Source organism: Heterocephalus glaber, unplaced genomic scaffold (genome assembly GCF_053883595.1).
Source record: "Heterocephalus glaber isolate CG9 unplaced genomic scaffold, H.glaber_assembly_v1.0 deba00001509, whole genome shotgun sequence".
NCBI classification, from domain to species: domain Eukaryota; kingdom Metazoa; phylum Chordata; class Mammalia; order Rodentia; family Bathyergidae; genus Heterocephalus; species Heterocephalus glaber.
In genome coordinates this window covers 4,211,416-4,231,029 of record NW_028258325.1, presented here as the reverse complement: position 1 = coordinate 4,231,029, position 19,614 = coordinate 4,211,416, and the positions used below count along the sequence as shown (strand labels likewise).

The window sequence follows — 19,614 nt, the reverse complement described above, 5'->3', positions numbered from 1 at the left end:
GAGCCTAGCACTGCACCATGAATCAATGCCAGTGTCTAGATCCAGCCACCTCTGCAAAACACACTCTAGATCCAGCCACCTCTGACCACATGAGGCTTTGAGGGACCTCTAGACACAGCCATAACACCCACAATTCAGCTAAAACTCTCTGGTTAAATTATTTAAGTGGCAGATTATGCGTAGCTGTTTTTTATATTTTATGTATTTACTTGCTAACGAGTGTAACGTTCTGAATTTTTCTTGGCTCTCGGGGAAGTTTCTCAAGGGGAGTTTTGCTTTCAAGAAGCAAGTGGAAGAATTAATGACCTCATCAACTGATTAAATAAGTATAATCCGAGACTGCTTTCTGGAGGTGCCTATGTCATGGTTAATCTACCGATTGATTGCCGAATAGCCCTAAATTGTCAGAAGACATTTACAGGTCATTTACAGGTTGATGGAAAAAAGAAGGAAAGAACTTCCTGTGGTTCAGATGAGTGTTAGTCATGAGAAGGAAAGCAAAACTCTTGGGCATGAGAAGCAGCCCTAGACACCAGCTGTCTTTTCCCAGTTGCATTTTGTTTTTTGTGGGGTTTTTTGTACCAGGGATTGAACTTGGGTCCTTGCGCTTGCGCAGCAGGTGGCAAAACCACTGAGCTAAATCCCTGGCTCTTCCCAGTTGCATTTTAACGAGGCCTGGGAGACTTTAGAGCCTGTTTTTGTAGGAAGTTGTTATAAATGAGGGGATGTGTGGAGGCAGCACCAGAACAGGTGCTGGGATGTGTTTGTGAGTGGCGGTCTGCTCCAGGGAGGTGTGGGACCCTTCTCCGGCCCGGCCCTGTGACCAGGGCAGGATCATGGCCAGAAGGACTTGCAAATGTGATGATCTTCAGAGCTTGAGATGGGGGCTCCCCTGCTTCGCTAGCCGGACCCCTGTATTCATGAGGTCCTTCTCAGCAGGGGTCGAGGACGCTGGGGTCCGAAGGAGGCAGTGTAAGGCGGGCTCTGTGCTGGGCGTGGCGGTGGAAGAAGCACTGTGAGCTAAGCAGTGCAGGGGCCTAGGAGTTGGAGAAGCCAAGAACAGGGCGTCTGCTGAGACCCCCGGGAGGAACACAGGCTGCTCACCCCTTATCTGAGCCCCGTAAGACCCCTTTCAAACTCCTGAGCTCCGGATGAGTGAGGTGATCAGTCTGGGTTGCTCTAATCCACCAGGTTTGTGCTCCTTTGTTATAACAGCCACGGGGAGCTAATACACCACTGCAGCTGAATGCTGCATGACAGATAGTCCCCAACCCAGCAGCCTGAAACACCACACATTCATCACCTCGGTTTCTGTGGGTGGGGAGCCCAGCCCCAGCATAGCTGCTCCTCCTCTCGGTCTCCCCAAGGAAGACCTGGGTGTTAGGGAGGGCTGGGGTCTCGTCCAAGGCTCTGTGGAGCAGAATCTCTCCCAAGCTCACATTCATGGTTCCTCGGACAGTGCCGAAGTTTCCATCTCCAGCTCACACTTTGCTTCTGAGCGGGGCTCTCTGTGTGCAGGGTCCACTAGATGGCCAGGGCTGGGATTTAGCATGTGTCAGACAGAGCTGTCCCCTCCCTGCCACCTGCTCAGTCCACAGACACATTGGAGACAGGCCTCGAAGTTGTCCTTGACCCACTTCCTTCTGCACCTTTCACCTCATTGACAGGGAGTCCTCCTGGCTGCAGCTCCAGCCTAAACCGGAAGGTATCCACCTCCTTCCCCAAAGTCTGGCTGAAGCCACCCTGCCTCCGGCCTGGATCACTGTGATGGGGCCCACTGGTCTCCCCGATTCTCAGTGCCTAGCCACAGTGATACTTTGAAGATATTCCACACGCCAGGCATTCTTAGGATTCACATTTGAAAATATCTTAACATGCCTCGAATTGAAATGCATCTTAATTGAAATGGCAATGCCTTTCGCTTTTATTGGTAACTAAAGCATTGGGCATCTTTAGTTGTCAGCACTGTAGATGTGATAAAAGACACCGCTTCACTTCCCTGCCCAGACCCCTGGTGGCTTCTCGTTCCAAGCAGGTTAAACATAGGTCCTCACTGCGCCCCATGAGGCCCCCGGCTCAGGTGCTAGTTGTCCCCCCTGCCTCACCTACTCATTCAGTGGCCAGCTCTCCTCCTGCAGCCTCGCTGGCCTGCTCTGCTCCCGAATCCTGCTCCAAGGCCCACGTCTCTCGCACTTCGAGGCCAGCCTTGACCTCACTTTTACACTGCATGCCCCCCTCCCCCAGCACCCAGTGTCTGCCTCCCTTGTGGACTTCAGGGCCTGCCCCCTCTGTGAGCCCTCCCTGCTTTCTGTGGGGGGATCACTGTTGAGCCTTGAGCACTCCATGGATATTAGTGTCTTTTCTTTCTCCCCGCAGTATATGAAAGTTTGGAACAAAAACCAAAAGATATGTGTCTTAGTCACTTTCCTGATGGCTGAGACACAACACCAGATGCCCCAACTTAAAGGGAGAGGTTTAGCCCGTGTTTGAGAAGTTTCAGCCCCTGCATGGTGGGGCAGCAGGGTGGAAGGGCCTGGGGGGAGGAAGGCTGCTCACCTCATGGGGGTCAGGAAGCAGAGCATGAAGGGAGGAGATGAAGCCCTCTAGGCCATGCCCAGGGACCACTTCTCCCCACAGCCCAAGCCAGCTGTAATCCAGGCACCCCTCATGCCTCTGAGTGCATGAGCCTTGGGGGACATCTAGATATAAACCATGACACTATCTGAGGCACAGAATGACCTGGTGGTGGCCAGAGAACCTTGCTGCTTCTGAGCTTGGGCTACCAAGTCTGCGACTTACCACACTTTGCTTATTTGTTTTGTTTGGTCTTTATGGTACTGGCAGTTGAACCCAGGGCCTTTGCACTGAGCTACATCCCCAGCCCTTTTTACTTTTTATTTTGAGATAGGGTCTCACTAGATTCCCCAGGCTAGGCTTGAATTTGCAGTTCTTCTGCCTGAGCCTCCAAGAGTGGCAGGATTGCAGGTGTGCATTATCTAGACACCCGGCTCTGTCTAACCATATTGAAGAGGTGGATGTGGCAGCTGCAGGCACTGTCTATTCTGGGGATCCTTGGTAATCCTTGAATTCTGTTGCTACTTTAATCTGTTATTAAAATTTACAGCAGGGCCGGGGATTTAGCTCAGTGGTTCCACCGCCTGCCTCGCAAGTTCAAGGACCCAAGTTCGATCCCTGGTACCAAAAAACCCCACAAAAAACAAAAAACAATAAAATTTACAGCAAAGACCCTCGTATGCTTTAGATACAATATTTTTTTTTTTTTTTTTTTTTTTTTTTTGCTATTTTTGAGACTGGATTTAGGGCTTTTTACTTAGGCAAGCAGTCTGACATTGAGCCTCATCCCAGCCCTTAATTCACCTTTGAAAGAATCAAAACTGACCAGGTCCACTGGCACACGCCTGTAACTGCAGCACTCTGGGAGGCTGAGGCAGAAGGACTGCAAGTTGGAGCCCAGCCTGGGCAACTCAGTGACTTAAGAACAACCTGTCTAAAAAAAAAAAAAAAAAACTGGGCTGGGAATTTAGCTCAGTGGTTCCAGTGCCTGCCTCGCAAGCGCAAGGTCCCGAGTTCGATCCCCGGTACCAAAAAAGATTAAAAAGCAAACTCTGGGGGTGTAGTTCAGTGCAGAGGCCCTGGGTTCAATCCCAGTATTGCCAAAATTTAAAAAAAAAAAAAAAAAGACTAAAATTTTCTAGAACGTTCTGGTTTCCCAAGCACTTTGAGAGATTCTCCTAAACTCAGGAGAGGAATGAGAGCCTAGTTTTAATGGAATGCTCCTGGTAAGGCAGTGTCGTCTGAGGGGGATCGAGGAATCCAGTGTGAGCGTTGGGAGCACAGGCCAGGATGGCCGAGGTCCCGGGGTCAGACCCTCCGTGGGTCCCACCCGTGGGCCGTGCGTCCCGGCCGCCTTGGTGTCAGCCTCGGTGTTCACGGGTCTTGATGAGTCCGGAGCACATTTCTCCTGGCGTTTAGACGGCCGGGGTGCGGCCTGGTGCTGCGGGGAGCAAATTTAACAGGACGGGGCAGAAAGCGGCTGTTACACAGGAAACCGAGGGCGCCCGCCCGCCCCTGTGTGCAGGGGTGGCTGGAGGACGGCGCGCTGTCCGCGGTGCTGCAGGCCCAGCTGCGCGAGGAGCAGGAGAGCGCCGTCCGCGGGGTGCTGGCCCGGCTGGGCGGCCTGGCGGAAGAGTGAGTGCAGCCCGGGGCGGGCGGGGGCCGCGGGACACCCCGGAGCAGGCTCGCCGACCCGGCCCTCTGTGCCCACAGGTCCGCGCGGGGCGTCGTCCGGGGCCACCGGCTGCTCCTGCGCGCCGCACTCCGCAGGCTGGGCCTCCGCGGCGGCGCCCTGGCCGTGCTGGCGCGCATGAGGCTGTCGGGGAGGAGGCGGCTGCTGCAGGAGCTGCGCGAGCAGCAGGCGCTGGAGCGGGGCGCCTCGCCCTGCCTGGACGAGCACGCGTGGCAGCTGCTCCGAGCCCTGGTGAGGCCCGCGCCGCCCCTGCCCACCGCAGGCCGGCAGTGCACTCCTCGTGGTCGTCCAGACCCCGGGTGGCGCCCGCGTCTGCTGGGGACCCCGAAACCAGCCCCACAGGCCAGGGGCTTAAGCAGCCCAGCTTCCCCTCACCCGCCCGGGAGACCAAGCTGGGCCGGAAGCCCAGGAGGGCGACTGCCGCTCTCAGGAGCTCAGAAGCCTGCGGCCCAACGGCTGTGACCCCTAGCGAGGCACTGGCCCCAGCTCCGACCCCTCGCCTCCTGCCTCTTACTCCTGCAAGGACGGCAGTCCCAGGCCCCGTGTCCTTGCCACAGCTTACGTGATGTCCCCAGCCCTAGCCCGGGCTCGGATCCGACCCCTAACCTGGCTCCACTGTGTGACTTCTGGAAAGTCGCTCAACTTCTCTGAGCCTTCGGGGCCGCATCAGTCCTAGTGTCCAGGCCTCACCGTGTGGAGGCGAGAGGACGAGGCCCTGCGTTGCGTGAGGGGCCACAGCTGGCCCTGGACACACAGTTGGCCAATAAATGCTCTTCTCTGGGGAGGGAGGAGAAGTCAGCGGGCACCTGGGCTCAGCTGTTGCCAGGCGGCCGCCTCTTCCGCCCGGCGCCCCGACCCTCTCCTTGCCTGCAGGAGGCTCGCGTCCGGGAGGAGGCCGGCCGGCTGGAGGAGGACGCGCAGCGCACGCGGATGCAGCTCCAGCTGCAGCTGCTGGCCGAGGCCCAGGACGCGCGGCAGCGGCTGCAGGGGCACACGGAGCGGGCCGCGGGGCAAGCGCTGCTGGCGCACGCGCGGAACGCGGCCACCAGGAGCCGCGCCAAGAACCGGGACGACTTCAAGGTACGCAGCTGCCGCGGGGCTGAGAGTTCTGGACTCGGGCGGGCGGGCAGGCGGGAGGCTGCGCCCGAGGTTCCAGGCCCGCGGTGCTCCCTGGCCTCTGGTAGTAGTCAGCCTGCTCACCTGCAGGCCGAGGTTGGACCCACATTTCCGCGGCGCCCCACGCAGATCCCACGTGCGCCTCTGGTCATCGCCCCCACGCCCCGGGCTGAGCTCCGGTAGGGAGGGCTCCGTGGCCTCATTCTCCAAACAGAAATGTGGAGCGAGTGGTACCAGGCAGCCAGTGTCTCGTCTCCGCAGTGAGAGCAGGGACTAGCTTTCTCTTCCCAATCCATCGTCCTTGCCTGTATATATATGGGGGGGGGCCCTCATGGTCTCAAAAGAGCTGCTGTCTCTCCACATATCATATCTGCATCTACCCAGGAAGAAGGAAGGCCACAGTCTTTCAACCCATCGAGTCCTTACCAAATATTAGAGAGGGGGCTTCCCCAGCACCGTCCCTAACGTTGCGCCTTACTGGCCAGCGCCAGGCCACATCCCCAATAGCCCACGGTCCTTGACCCGGGAAAATAAGATTATCCGTCACGACTGGTTTACGCCAACCGTGCACACCGCCGCTCGCTAACCGGCCCAGGCTGGGAGTGGGCGGGAGGGGAGCCCTGGGCAGGGGAAGGGGCACCAAGAAGGCTGTGGCTTCCTGCTGTCTCCCCGCCCCTCCTCCCGCAGAGGACTCTGGTGGAGACTGCGGCGGAGAGCGTCTACGTGACCCGCGCCAGCGCGGGCCGCCTGGTGCAGACCTATTACCAGCGCGCTGGCAGGCTGGCGCAGGAGCACGAGGAGCGGACGCTGGAGCAGCTGAAGACGCTGCAGGGTGCGCCGCCCAGAGACCCGAGGCCCGCGGGGCGCTTGCAGTTTCCGTGCGGGGTTGGAGATTCACGTTCGGGGGTTTTTTAAGTGGCGCTTTAAAATCGCATAATGTAGTGTGACAGCAGGGCGAGGACACGGCTAGGCCGGCAGGGGGAGGCAGGGGAGGTCGCTCTCTGGGACCCAGACCCGCAGCCCCTTCCTGGGGGTACAGGGAGACCCTGTCCGAGCTTCCTGGCAGCCGAAGAGATAAGCTCCCTTGGGAAAACTCACTGTCCCGACTGCGAGTGAGAGCAGGCCCATGTGAGGTTTCCCAGACCCTGGGAATCGGCTCCCGTGGGCTGCCGCCAAGGTCCCGTACCGGGTAACGGGGTAGACGGTGCCCGGTCCCAGAGGCCAGTCCAAAGCCGCTCACAGCCGCCTTCCTCACCAGAGCCTCGGGACGGGCCGGGTCCCACGCGCTGAGGCTTCCCTGCCGCCTGAGAACTGGCTGTGACCCATCCTCTAGGGGGACAGGCGGAGCCCCGGGCCCTGCGTGCCTGCGCTGCTCCCAGCTGCCCGCTGTCTCCCTGGTCCTGGGGTTCCCGAAACCTGGCCCCGCCCAGACACCTGCGCCTCCTCCTCTGTCCCCCTCACTAAGGGCCGAGAATTCCAGCCCACACGCAGCTCACTGAGGGTTCCCTGAGGCCCCACCAGATCAGCACCCGCGGGGCACCTCGCAGCGGGGAGTGTGGTGCCCTCTAGTGTCCCCCGGAACTGCCGGCTGAGCTTAGCCGGAAGGGGTCCCCTGCAGCTTGCTGTCCTCAGCGGGACCCTCCGGAGCACAGGGGCGCCATGGTAATATCAGTCTGGCCGATGGCGTGCACCAAGCCCATCCCAGGCACCTGGGCACTACTGAAAGATTTTAAAAGCCGCGCATATTCTGAGCAGCTGAGTGCAAAACAAGGAAGAGCTCAAGGTGGGGGCGTGGGTTAGTTTCAGCCCCTGCTGCGAGTCCTGCTCCCCGAGCCATGGGTGCCAGGCTGCCGTGATGCCCCTTCCTGGCACCTGAGACCCGGCCACGGCAGCTGCCACCTCAGGTGCACCCCACTCTGGGAACAGCTGTGTCCCACTCCCCTGGGACCCTGTACCCGCACCCGGGCCCACAGCTGACTGTTGTGTGTTTGCTGACTGACGCAGGTGAGCGGATCGACAGCTACAAGCTGCAGAAAAAGCAAGAACTCAGTGAGCCCTCGCCGGGGAGCCAGGCAGCGGGCAGTGGCCCCCAGGGGCTCCCCCAGAGGTGAACCCCAGCAGGGTTCCCCACCCCACCCTGTCCTGTGCTTCTCCTGCATGTCAGCAGATGACCCTGCCTGCGTCCACTCCTTCCCCGGGGCCCGATCCACTCTGCCCCACACACAGAGCCCAGAGCAAACACGGGGTTGCAATTCCTGTTGACATGGGACAGGGACGCAGAGTGACCTGGGGCTCAAGCGGCACTGACAGCCTCCGTCCGGCCCCCAGGGTGCTGTCCCGGCAGCAGAGTTTCCGGGCCCGATTCACCGCACACCAGCGGCTCCGCCTGGACGCGCAGAGGCAGAAAGCCCGGGCCCTGGACCAGCTGGAGACCCAGCTGGAGGCCCAGCTGCAGGTAGGGCCGCCTTTGAGGGCCGTGCAAAGAGGAATGGAAGTAGCACAGCCCACGGGGCCACTGGGGGGACCCTGTGTGCCCACCCCAGCCTCTGCGCTTCCGTGTCTGTGGCATCTTTGAGCTGCCGAGTCCCATTGGCCAGGGCCGGCATGCAGGTCTGTGGAGGCAGCCGGGTCAAGTGAGTCCCTCCGTGCTGATCAGCACCTTTGGGCCGTGCCGGTGACGACTGAGGCGTCACTGAATGTGAGAATGCAGGGCGCTCGCTCTGGAGACATAAAGTCGCCATTCCACCCAGAGGTCCCGTTCCCGTGAGAGTTAGCTACGATGCCGGTGAGCTCCTTAGAAATCTGCCAGAATGGGCGCGTGTGGGTTTTGACCCTCAGTGTAACCAGACAGCATGGCCTTAGTGACCTGACCACCATGAGATGTGACAGCTGGTTGTGAACGTGTGTTCTCTGGGGCCTGTCCCAGGCAGTCGCCGAGCCCGAGGCTTTGCACAGAGGAGGAAACTGAGGCTCGCAGCGGGGAGGAGACTGGCCAGGGGCACACAGCTTGCAGGGCGTGGCCCCAGGTCTGTCCCCTGTGCTCTCCCCTGCTCCGGAGCTCTCTGGCAGCGTCCTCTGCACCGGGGTCATGTCTCCCGGCCAGCGACGGGATCAGGCTCCAACCTGGTGGAGGGGACCCGTTGGGGGGCGGCCAGCTGATGCCCTGTGTTCGCCTGTCAGGAATCCGAGCAGACCTTTGTCACGGAGCTGGCGGCGCTGGCCCGAGTGCCCCTTGTGGACAACAAGCCAGTCTCCAGTAAGCGAGGGCAGCCGGGTGAGTCACTGGTCAGGTGGGCAGGGAAACCCGGGCTCCTGGCCCACCACGACCCAGCTGTGTAGGAGTCATGAGATGTGATCAAAGTATGCAGTGAATGTTTACTTTTCTAAAAATTATTACAGTAAAAGACACGTTGCCCGAGTCCCTCACAGCCCTCCCACTTGCTTCCCATATGCATGTCCCATTGTGCCTGCCGTTTTCTGCAGCAAGTCCGGAGTCCTCTTTCTTGAGGGTCTTCAGTGCCCTGTCATGGCTGCCTTCGGGGCCTGGATTGACTACACATGTTTTGCTTTCATGGTCATTTTAACTTTTTCTGAGAGCAGGAAGTCGCACAATGCCAGATCCAGTGAGTAAGTTGGATGAGGACCAGCGTCTTGTTCTTATTTAACAGAAATTTCTTTCCATATTTGATCGAGAGGTGGCCCAAAAGTATGATGATGTTTAAATTAAAAATTTATTATAGTAAAAGACACATTGCCATTAATCCCCTGAAAATATCCCCTCTCCCTTCCAACACACTTATCCCATCTTTTTGGCAATGTGTCTTTTACTGCAATAATTTTTTTTTATTTAAACACCGGATCCTTCTGTACCTAACATCTCTGGGCTCCTAGTCCCATGTCTAAAAAATTAGACAGCTTCCCAAAATAAAAGACCCAGTCAAAAATAGGCAACTGAAATGAATGGACGGTTCCCAGAAGGACAAACGGACAGTAAATACATGGAAAATGCTCAACATCACTGGCCACTAGAAAAATGCAAATTAAAGCAGCAACAAGAATGGCCATCATCAAGAAAGCAGATAACAGGTGGTGGGGTTGGGGATGTAGCTCAGTGGCACCACGCCTGCCTGGCAAGTGCAAGATCCCAAATTCGATTTCCAGTCCAAAACCAAAAGAGCTGGAGAGGCTGCAGTGGGGAAAGAAACCCTTCTGCATTGCTGGTGGGAGTGAAAACTGGTACAATTTGGAACCACTATGGAAATCAGTACGGAAATTCCTCCAAAAACTAAAACTAGAAATTCCATGTGACCCCTTCTAGGTGTCTTGCTGAAAGTTAAGACATCATACTACAGGGATCCATGCACACCCATGTTTATAGCAGCACAACTCATAATAGTGAAATTTCAGAAGCACCCTATGTGTCCATGAAATGGTATTTATACACAATGGAGCACTACTGTGCCTTAAAGAAAGATAAACTTGAGTCATTTGTAGGGAGATGGATGCACCTTGAGACTGTTATGTTCAGTGAAATAAATCAGACACACAAGCTTAAATATTGCATGGTTTCTCTTATATGAGAAGCCCAAAGAATAAATACATTAAAGAGAAAAATAAAATAGATAATAGAACATAGGGAGACAGATTTTGTTTTGTTTTGTAAAATGGAAGGAAGGGACCAAGACATGGAGGGAGAGGAGAGGGCAGGGAGAGAGGAGATGTAAAGAGAATTAGGATGTGTCGTGTGCATGTACCAACAGCCCACGATGAATGCAGCCCTCATGGACTGCAAATGTGTAGTAATAAAAATGAGAATGAAAGAAACGCAGAGGGAGCCTGACAGGTGGGTTCTCCTCCGCTCTGCCCCTCAGTGCTGTGGTGGCTGGGAGGGAACTTGCCTTCCCTTCCTGGGCCTCAGTTTCCCTGCTGGTGAAGGCCCACAGAAGGGACATGCAGTGTGAGGCAGGGCATCCAGTCACAGAGCCGGCCTTCCGTGTCTGTCTTCTGCAGAGAAGCCACTGAGGACCAAAAGGAAGAAACCCCCACCCCGGGACAGAGGGGACCTGGGGTCCCCCACCGATGACGACCCCGCCTCTGTGGACCCCACGTCAGGATCTCCCAGGTGCCAGGGGTCCCCAGCTTGTCAACCGGGTGCTGCCTGACCCCAGTGGGGGCGGGGTTGGCAGGAAGGGGGGCCCTTCTCGAGAGGGCCCAGGAGGCAGTGACTGGCAGGGCTGGAACAGTGACCAGGCAAGGCGCTGGCACGGGCACCTGGGCATTGCTGCCCGGCTGGGGGCGGGGCGGGTCACCCCATGCCCCGGGTACAGCGGGAGCTGAGCCCACACCTGCGTGAGGCCCTCGTCGCCTGGCCTCAGATGCTCCCCGCTTCCCTCAGCGGAGGCCGGGGTCTCTGCTTGCAGTCTCGTTCCCGCTGCCAAGCTCCTGTGGCCGCCTGTCGCTGCTGCTCCTCTCTGCCCTCACTTGGCTGAGTTGGGACAGAGGGGCTGGGTCCCCCAAGCCTTCCGGTCTCACGGCTGCCTTCATTCCGTGTCCTAAGCAGCAGAAGGCGGAGTCAGCAAGAAAGCGACACAGGCGACGGCACCCGTGCTAGGAAGGTGTTGAGGAAAAGAAACGATCTGTAGCTGCCCGCCAGGCTCTGGCCGGACGTCGGTGGGGCCGGGCGCGCACAGTATGTCCCTGCGTGCTGAGGGCACTGGCGCAGGGCCTGACAGTCCCCAGAAAGCGCGCTGGGGACAGCAGTCCCCGGGTGGGGACCGTGGGGAGCTGGCATCGGGAAGGTCTGGGCTCCACATCTCATTCTCTGTGGGCCCCAGCGCCATCCCTCCTGGTTCCCCTTTCCCCCGAGAGTCCCCCTTCCATCCCGGCCCTCTGGCCCCCACTGCAGAACTGGCCCGTCCGTTCTGCACTGAGGTCCTTGTCACAGCTCAGCACAGCCCAGCACCCTGGCTCCTGGGCCCCGTGGGGTCTCTGCCGCCTCCGTCCGGCTCTGAGCTCCACCGCACCCCACACTGGCCATCACCCACCCTGCTCTCTGCATCACATCGGGAGCAATGCCTGGCCTGGGAGCTTCCCGTCCCCTGCTCAGCCCCTGCTGACACCAGGGCCCCCCTCAGGAGGGGTCTGAGTCCAGGTCCCCAACTCCAGCTCAGACCTGGGTCCCTGGCCACAGGCCTCCCCTAGGCACCCGGCCAGACCCCCAGACACCATCACCTCCAGCCGGGCTGCTCTTCGGGGCCCTTGAGGACAGGCACGGAGCCCTGGCACCAACCAGCAGCCCTGTGGGGAAGGCCCCGGTCACCTGCTTTCCCCCAGCCCCACATACGCCACAGCCCGGGGCCCCAGCTGGCGGCCTGCACTCGGGTGAGGGGATTCCTTGTTTGGGACGTGAAGGCCACAGTGCAAGATGCGGTCCCTCACGTCAGACCCCAAAGGAGTGGAGCCCTCGGGCAGGGGGACACCGGCCTTCCTGCCTTCGGCCTCCCAGAGCCTGGCCCCCGGGATCTGCCCCAACACATCCCTACCCACTCCTGAATAAACGCAGGCATTTAAAATTCAGTGTCACGGCACGTTTGCAATACGGGGCTGCTTTCAATGTGGGAACTCCGGGCATGCACACGACACACCTTAATTTTCACATCCCCTTCCCTGTCCCTTCCCATCTGCAGGAGCTCTGTCTCCCCGCTTCCCATCATCCAGCTTTCATTGTGCTCTTCATTTATACTATGGATTTCTCACATGAGAGAAACATATGGTCTGCAAGCTTGTGTGTCTGCTTTACTTCACTTAACATTATGGTCTCCAGGTGCATCCATTTTCCTACAGATGACTCAGGTTTATCCTTCTTTAAGGCAGAGTAGTGCTCCATTGTGTGTAAACACCACGTTTCTTTATCCATTCATCTGCTGATGGACATGTAGGCTGCTTCCAAGATATAGCTGTCATGAACTAGGCTGCTATGAACATGGGTGTGCGTACATCACTGTAATGTGATGCCTGTAACTCTTATGGGAAGGCAGACTCCACCGACAGTGCAGCTTCTGCAGCATTTGTTTTTATTTGATTTCTTGAGGATGACCATGTTTTCTGAGGCAAGATGAAATCTCAGTGTTATTTTAACTTGCATTTCTCTAGTAGCCAGTGATGTCGAGCATTTTCCATGCATTTATTGTCCGTTTGTCCTCCTGGGAACAGTCTATTCCTTTCAGTTGCCCATTTTTGATTGGGTCTTTTATTTTGGGGGTCTAAGATTTCGTGTTCTTTATATATTCTAGATATTAGTCCTCTGTCTGGGGAGTAGCTGGCAAAGAATTTCCCATTCTGTGGGCTGTCTCTTCACTCTCTTGGTGGTTTGCTTTGCTGAGCAGAAGCTTCTCGTTTTGACAGCCCGTTTGCTGGCTCTTGATGTTGTTTCTTGTGCAGCCGAGGCTCTGTTCAGAAAGTCCTTGCCTGCGCCTGTGACTTCGAGGGTTTTATCTGTGTTATCTTCCAGGGGGTTAAGCTGGACGCGTGTGTTCTGAGAGCCCCCCTTCCGCATTACGCAGGCCGATGAGGATAGCACCCTCGTCCACGGTAGACTGGCTGTGACACCAGCAGTGTCCGGAGGTGCCCAGGTCCCCGGGTCACCAGTCACTGACCAGGACCGGCCTCCCTCCCGGGACAAGGCCAGGCAGGGACATCTCCGTGCTGCCTGAGCGTCAGAACTTAACGAGTAGCCGTGACTCTGGAAGCCCGTCTTGGAGATCTTCGGGGCCACTTGTGGATTTTAATTTCTCAAAATCCGAATTAGACTCTGCTAGAAGTTTTGCGGAAGCAGCGATCCGTCCTCTGCTGTTAGAAGCTTCCGCCCATCCTTAACCCCTAGCTGACGTCCCGGGTGGGGTTTTCAGATTTAGCCAACAGTGCCCTCTGGTGGCTCTGTGCGGCACTGCAGCCATCGAGTGAAAAGCTGAATTGTGCAACACTCAGGACAAAGTTTAGGCGGTGACTGTCCCGCGGGTCCTCGGAACTAGGAGTCTGAGCAGGTGGCGCTTGTGTGCAGATGCCTAGTTCGGTAGCGGGACTGTGGCAAATGCAAACCCAGCCCCACCCCTCCAGCGCCATGGCCTGAAGTCCTTGGCGCCCTTTAAGTACCCCAAGGCCGAACCCAAACCCTCCCCTCCTCCCCAGCCCACTGCGCAGCCTGCTTCCAAGTGTCCCCTCCTTAGCCCAAGGGAATTTGCCGTGCGCTCCTAGACCCCGCCCCATGCTTGCCTCTCACCTGCCCTGCTGTGACTTCACACCTGGGACTGGGGCAGGAATAGCTCACCTGGGAAGAAAGGTCGGCCCTCGGAGCCGCTTTCAGGGCCTGGACGCAGTAACAGAACTACCCCTGATTAAAACACCGGGCAGCTTGCTCAGCAGGGTCCCGGGCGTGGGGACACCCGAGGCTGGGTCAGAGGAGATCAGGCAGGAGGCCCCAGGATGAGGCAAAGGGCCTGTGCCCACTGTGGAGCCCCTGCACCATTGTGAGGGGCTCTGACCCCTGCCAGCCGGTCACCCCGAGTCACCTAGGACCAGTGACCTGGGCTGCTGCCCGGCGGGGGAGGCTGGAGGCCTTCCATAGCTCTCCCAGCAAGGCCCGGACCCCCGCACCCTGGAAGGAGCCACCAGCGAGCGACAAGCGCCTTTTCTATGAGGCCGAGTGGCCCCTGCCCTTTCAGGCAGGACTTCTGTGGGTCAGCAGCACGGAAAATAGGAACTGCGGTTTGCTGGGAGCCCCTTGTTTAGGAACCCCCTGCTCTCGCTCTGGGCCCTTACATGGAATGGACGAGAGGGAAACTTCAGGAACTGCCGCCGTGTATGTGCACAGGCTTTCTGCCCAGTGCAGAGTGAAGGGGTGGGTCCTGTGGGCCCTTGGGCAGCAGCCCACTCCGTCCCCAGTCCACGGCAGCTGCCACGCTGGGGTGCGGGACATGCTGGGCCATGCAGGCCACCTGCAAATGGCCCAGGCTGTGCAGACAGGAAGTCAGGCAAAGGCCCAGCCACGCATCCCGCTCTGTAGAGGAGGCGGTGTCGGCCAGGAGGGTAGACAGGCACTTCGTGTGTTCGCAGCCCACCGGCTCCATGGAGCCAGCTGCGGTGAGAACACTCGCCCCGTGGGGGAGGTAGACACTGCCCAGAAGGGTCTCCACCCCACAGGGGCAACACTGTGGGCCGCTGTCACAAGGAAGCCACACGGTGTAGTCACCTGGTGTGGGCAAAGGCTTCACTGGAGAACGGGCTTTGTCATCTAAGCTGCGGCTCCATCCGAGACCACAAGGGGGCACTGACCTCCAGTCTCGCCGTCCATCACACAGGAGTCATTGCGAGGCGGCTCGGAGTCCTACGGGGAAACTACAAATTCGAAAAGAAAACTGGCCGAGATGCCCACGGCTAAGCTGCAGCCCGGCAAGGGGCTCCCGTGGGAGGTCGCTGAGGCCGCAGGGCTGAGGGAGAGAACAAGTCGCCCTCCCTGGAGCGTTCTCGAAATCCCTCCCCACCTCCCACGCTCTCACGAGACGGAAGGAAACCGTGCCTGAAAAGGAATGGCGCGATCCAGCCTGGGCAACTTAGTGATTTACTGAGACCTCGTCTCAAAAAAAACACTAGAATTACAAAAGGACAGGGCATGTAGCTCAGGGTGAAGGCCCTGGGTTCAGTCCCCTGTTCTGTAAAGAAAAAGGGCGAGGTCATTGCAGCTCAGCTCCAAGGTGAAGACCCCCCTGTCTTACTGTGCTGCTGTCCCCTGCACCTGTGTCCCTTGGAGCTCCTGCCCTTGGTTCCAGGTGACCCTGCTGGGGCTGCAGCCACCTGACCCATCAGACTGCCCTAGGAGCAGACATTAGGACCCCTTCCGCTTCCACCCTGGGGTGGGGTGGGGGTGAGGAGGTGCAGCTCTGCAGGCTCGGGTCACCTGCTTCCTGTGTCGCCCTGTAATGGTTCAAATGGGCCCACCCCAAACATCACAGCCAGCCACTCTTCCACCCATGTTCCTCCAGCCGCAGCTTCCAGCCTGGATTCCAGAAAGTCTAGCAGACCCAAGGCAATAACACACTTTTGACCTTGGTGCACCTTTGGGGTTCTAACGGGGCTGAGGGGCTGGGGGAGGCAGCTAAACCATCCCCAGCCTCCCACCTCCAACTGCAGATCCTTATGCCAAACTCCCTGGGTCCCAGGTTCAAATCCCAGTTCTGACCCTTTCTCACTCTGTGATCTTAGAAGAGTTGTTGGCCAGACTGTGACTCAGTTTCCTCACCTGTACAACGGGGCTGTGGTTTGAATGGCCCCATGGGCTGATGGTTAATCCCCACAGGGAGGTGGAAACTGAACCAGCCATGGTGTTTAGAGGCAGAGCCTTTGGGGTGATCAGGGCTAGATGAGGTTGTGGCGGGGGGACCAATCCTGTTGGCTTTATAAGCAGAGACCAAAGGAGACACACCTGTGGGCAACCTGCACTCCCAGCCTGGCCAGCTGGGGACCGCCAGCCGGGGCCCAGACTGCACCTCTAGAACCTTGAGCCGAGCTCATTGTAGTAATGCAGAACAGACCAATGCACAGATGTTAATATCCCCACACAGCCCCTGCCTTACAGCAAACACGAGCCGGTGCCAGCCTGAGACCATCTCCCCTCATCCTCACCATCGCTAAAAGCTGCTGCACATGCACCATGCCCGCGTTGTTGCCTTCTTAGAATGCATGAAGTGTGATCAAAATACACAGTGAATGCTTAAATTTTAAAAACTTACTACAGTAAAAGACAGTGCCATGAATCCTCCTAAAAATCCTCCCTCTTGCTTTAAACACACTTATCCCATTGTTCTCACCACTTTCCACTTTCTGGAGTCCCCTGATGTATCTCTGTGAGGTACAATCAAAAACACAGTGAATGTGGCTGCCAAGAACCATCCAACACAAAGACAAAAGACATGACACTGTCCTCGTCCACCTTTAGCCACCCGGTCTGCCTGTGACTTCTGGCTCTTCTCCAAAGTCAAAATAACCACAAAAGGGAAATGTTTTGAATCCATTCAGGACACTGAGGCAGCCAGAACAGCACAGCTAAAGACACTCAGGAGAGAGGACTCCAGAGCTGCTGCAGAAATGGGCAAGAACCATGGGATAAGTGTTTCAAATGGGAGCATTCTGAGGAGGATTCATGGTAATTTGTCTTTTACTGAAAACATATTTTAAAATTTAAACATTCACCGTAATTTCATCACACCTCATAGGTATGGCTCATGGTAGTGGAAGGAAGAAATAAGCAGTCTGGGTCAGTTTCCAATCTCAGGCGGACAGCACAACCCGAGAGGACAGAGGGAAGGCGGAGCGTGAGGGGCCCACACCGCGACATCCCCATTTTGTCTTCCTGTCCGTGGGTTTTAGGGTCAGAGCCTAACACTCCCCAAGTTGGGAGCTGGTTCTCCTTCCTCCCTCCTCTGCCTCCCCAGCTGAGCCCCCGATGTTCATTACAGGGTTGGAACTGCAGAGCACAGCCCAAGTGACCCAGCCTGTGCCAGACATGGAAGTGCAAGCCTGTAATCCCAGCACTCTAGGAGGCTGAGTCAGAAGGATTCCAGTTTGGGCCCAGCCTAGACAACTTAGCAAGACCATGTCAAAATTAAAAATAAGGGCTGGGGACATAGCTCAGTGTGAAGTCCCTGGGTTCCAAGTTTGAGTCATTTGTAGGAAAATAGATTCTGTAGGGAACGGGAAAGAGAATGTTACTAGAACCCGTGCAGGAGGCCCTGGTCTCCTGTGAGCCACAACAGCACAAGGGCTACAGAATAAAGACAGGAAGAGACTTAGAGAAAAGGCTGGGTTCGGGGCCTGATTAAGTGCTGCTCTGGACAGTAAAGTCAAAGGCACCCTGAGATTGCCATTATTTATTGGGTTCATAGGGAGTAACAGATGAGTCAGAGGACAGTGATAATCCTAAATTGATGAGGATCTTATAATCAGAGGGGTTATCAGATGACTGGAGGGTGGCTATAATCCTATGATGATGAGCATCTTTGGTCGCTAAGGAGCTTATGTGGATTAGGATGGTAAGATGAGCAAAAGTTCTCACAAGAGTAGGTGGAATGAGTTAACCTGATAAGGAACTTGTCCCTTAAAGTGAAACCTTTCTCTTTTTGTATTACTACTAGGTTCTCAAAGAACCAGGATGTCTTCAGTTTATGTAATCCTGCCCTGGAGTGTCATAGCATCAGGGGACCATTGAGGACTCAGCTGTGACCAGAGGCAAAATGGAATTATGTTTCCACATGCCATAGCTGGCCCACAGGCAAGAAGACTAGGCTTCAGACAACCCTAATCATAATTTAATTGTGAAATGATTTTTCCCTCCAAATTATGTAGGATGGCTCCCAACAGGATTTACCTTGAAACCATAATGCTAAGTAAAATGAATCAGGCACAGAAAATATTGCATGGTTTCTCTTATATGAGACCCAAAGTATAAAGAATTTCAAGATTAGAATAAAGATGGGTGAGAGGAAAGGCAGAGGTCAACCTTGTGGAGACAGAAAATGTAGGGATGGTGGTAGATGGGAGGGAAGATGCAGTGTGAACCTGTGCCAATGTCCCACGAAGGATGCATTTATTACTGTATTACTGCAAATGTATACTACTAAAAAGTAATGACAGAAAAAGAAGAGCCACAGTCAGGTCAGCGAGCAGTTCAATTTCTTTATTTTTTTTTCACAAGCTTTGAATTCAGAAATAAGAACCACAACAAGTCAGTCATTAAGTAAAAATGGGGGTGATTACAAAGGAAAACTGTACAAAACGTTAAAAATCTGAATGCCCCATCCACCTCCTTGGAGGTGACGGGGCAGGGCACCTGGGCAGCTGTCCCCCACCGTCCGCAGCCTGAACAGGGATGGGGCCCCTGTGAACCGGGCCCAGCCAGAAGCCCAGAGCTGGCTGGACGGACACAGAGCAGAGAGATGTGGGCAAGGGGGTCACAGAGACAGGGTCTGACACAGGACACGCGGAGTTGGAGACCAGGTGGGAGGCCCTGCCGTTCTGAGAAATCACAGGTCTCCGTGGGGCGGGGCGGGGTGGGGCCGCTTCTTTCTGGGGCAGACCAGGGCGGGGTGTTCGGCAAACAGCTTCTTTCTGAGTTTGGGCCTGGCCCTGAGGCTGAGGTCTCGGGTGGTGTCTCCCACAGTCCTTGGTCATGGCTGTGGCCGCACTCAGACTCGCATACACAGCTTAGAACATGCATCAAACTATCCTAGGTCACTACGAGGCGCAAAGGAGCCGCCACTCACAGGGTCATGGAGCCACTGAGGTCACAGTGGGGGACAGGACAAGACAATGCTAAACCTGCGGAGCACGAGGGAGGGGAACGGAAGCCACGCTCCCAGGCGGGTTCGGCGTGAGCACACAGCTGTGGGCAGGGGTTTCCAAGCAAACACACCACACTACACCACTTCTTCCTAGGCCAAAAGGGAAAGGACATCACTCAGTCCCCAGCAGTACCAACTAAAGCTGTGGGTTTCAGGGGCAGGGACAGGAGGAGGGTGGACTGTGCTCCCAGCATCCTTCGCTCTCTCCCATCGGCTCCTGCGGGGTCAACCGAGGCTGGTGATGTTGGAGCGGCCACCAGGGGGTGCCACGATGCGGTGGCCCGTGCGCCGGGGGTTGTTGTCATCTATCTGGGCACCTGGGGAGACAAGAGACGTCACGGCTGGGCGAGGTGGCTCAGTTTTGTGGGGGCCTCAGCTTCCTCTGTAAATCGCAGGAGCAGCCCACTGCACACACAGGGCGCGGGGAGGACAAAACCAGCGGGAGGGTGGGCCGAGCAGGGGCAGGGCGCAAACGGCCCGCTGTGGCTGTGCCGGGCACTTCCAGCCATGTTAGGATCGCCCCGCTGCCCTCGGGGCGGGGAGGGCCCGCGCCCACCTGACAGGCTGAAGTTGGACTGGTGCAGGTTCCTGATGGGCGGCGGCTGGTGCTTGGAAGGCGAGGACTTGGCGGAAGGAGCGGGGGTTGCATATTTGGGTGTGGCTGGCACCTCGTACACAGGCCCGTCGTACATGCCCCGGGAGACCCCGTGCAGCCCCGAGACCTGCGGAGCGGCGGAGGGGGTGCTGATGTGGCGTGTGCATCTGCGTGTGCCAGCGTTCCTTACACACGAGGGCGCCCTGCAGGGGAGAGGTCACCCCCACAGGCACACAACCGGATCG

At 57.0% G+C, this 19,614-nt stretch overlaps 2 protein-coding genes across 15 annotated transcripts in view; one reads left to right on the top strand and one right to left on the bottom strand.

The window, feature by feature from the left end:
- Window positions 1–11,959, top strand: part of Evc (EvC ciliary complex subunit 1) — a 47,544-nt gene extending 35,585 nt beyond the window's left edge. For 6 of the 13 annotated variants that reach the window (XM_087187312.1, XM_087187308.1, XM_087187314.1 and 3 more), the window contains 9 exons: window positions 4,100–4,209; window positions 4,288–4,498; window positions 5,141–5,347; window positions 6,071–6,215; window positions 7,388–7,490; window positions 7,712–7,838; window positions 8,564–8,657; window positions 10,394–10,505; window positions 10,941–11,959. In XM_087187312.1, the coding sequence (XP_087043438.1) occupies window positions 4,100–4,209; window positions 4,288–4,498; window positions 5,141–5,347; window positions 6,071–6,215; window positions 7,388–7,490; window positions 7,712–7,838; window positions 8,564–8,657; window positions 10,394–10,505; window positions 10,941–11,025 (1,194 nt within the window). In that variant the 3' untranslated portion in view covers window positions 11,026–11,959. Of the gene's footprint in view, window positions 1–4,099; window positions 4,210–4,287; window positions 4,499–5,140; window positions 5,348–5,473; window positions 6,033–6,070; window positions 6,216–7,387; window positions 7,491–7,711; window positions 7,839–8,563; window positions 8,658–10,393; window positions 10,506–10,940 lie in introns of those variants that run through there. The other 7 variants (XM_087187310.1, XM_087187311.1, XM_087187309.1 and 4 more) reach the window with 7 other exon arrangements.
- A 6,130-nt stretch (window positions 11,960–18,089) lies between these two features.
- The window catches only part of Crmp1 (collapsin response mediator protein 1), a 56,115-nt gene continuing 54,590 nt past the window's right edge, over window positions 18,090–19,614 (bottom strand). For both annotated transcript variants that reach the window (XM_004847309.3, XM_013073112.3), the window contains exons 13-14: window positions 19,331–19,496; window positions 18,090–19,091 (exon numbers count right to left, since the gene is read on the bottom strand). In XM_004847309.3, the coding sequence (XP_004847366.1) occupies window positions 19,000–19,091; window positions 19,331–19,496 (258 nt within the window). In that variant the 3' untranslated portion in view covers window positions 18,090–18,999. The remainder of the gene's footprint in view (window positions 19,092–19,330; window positions 19,497–19,614) is intronic.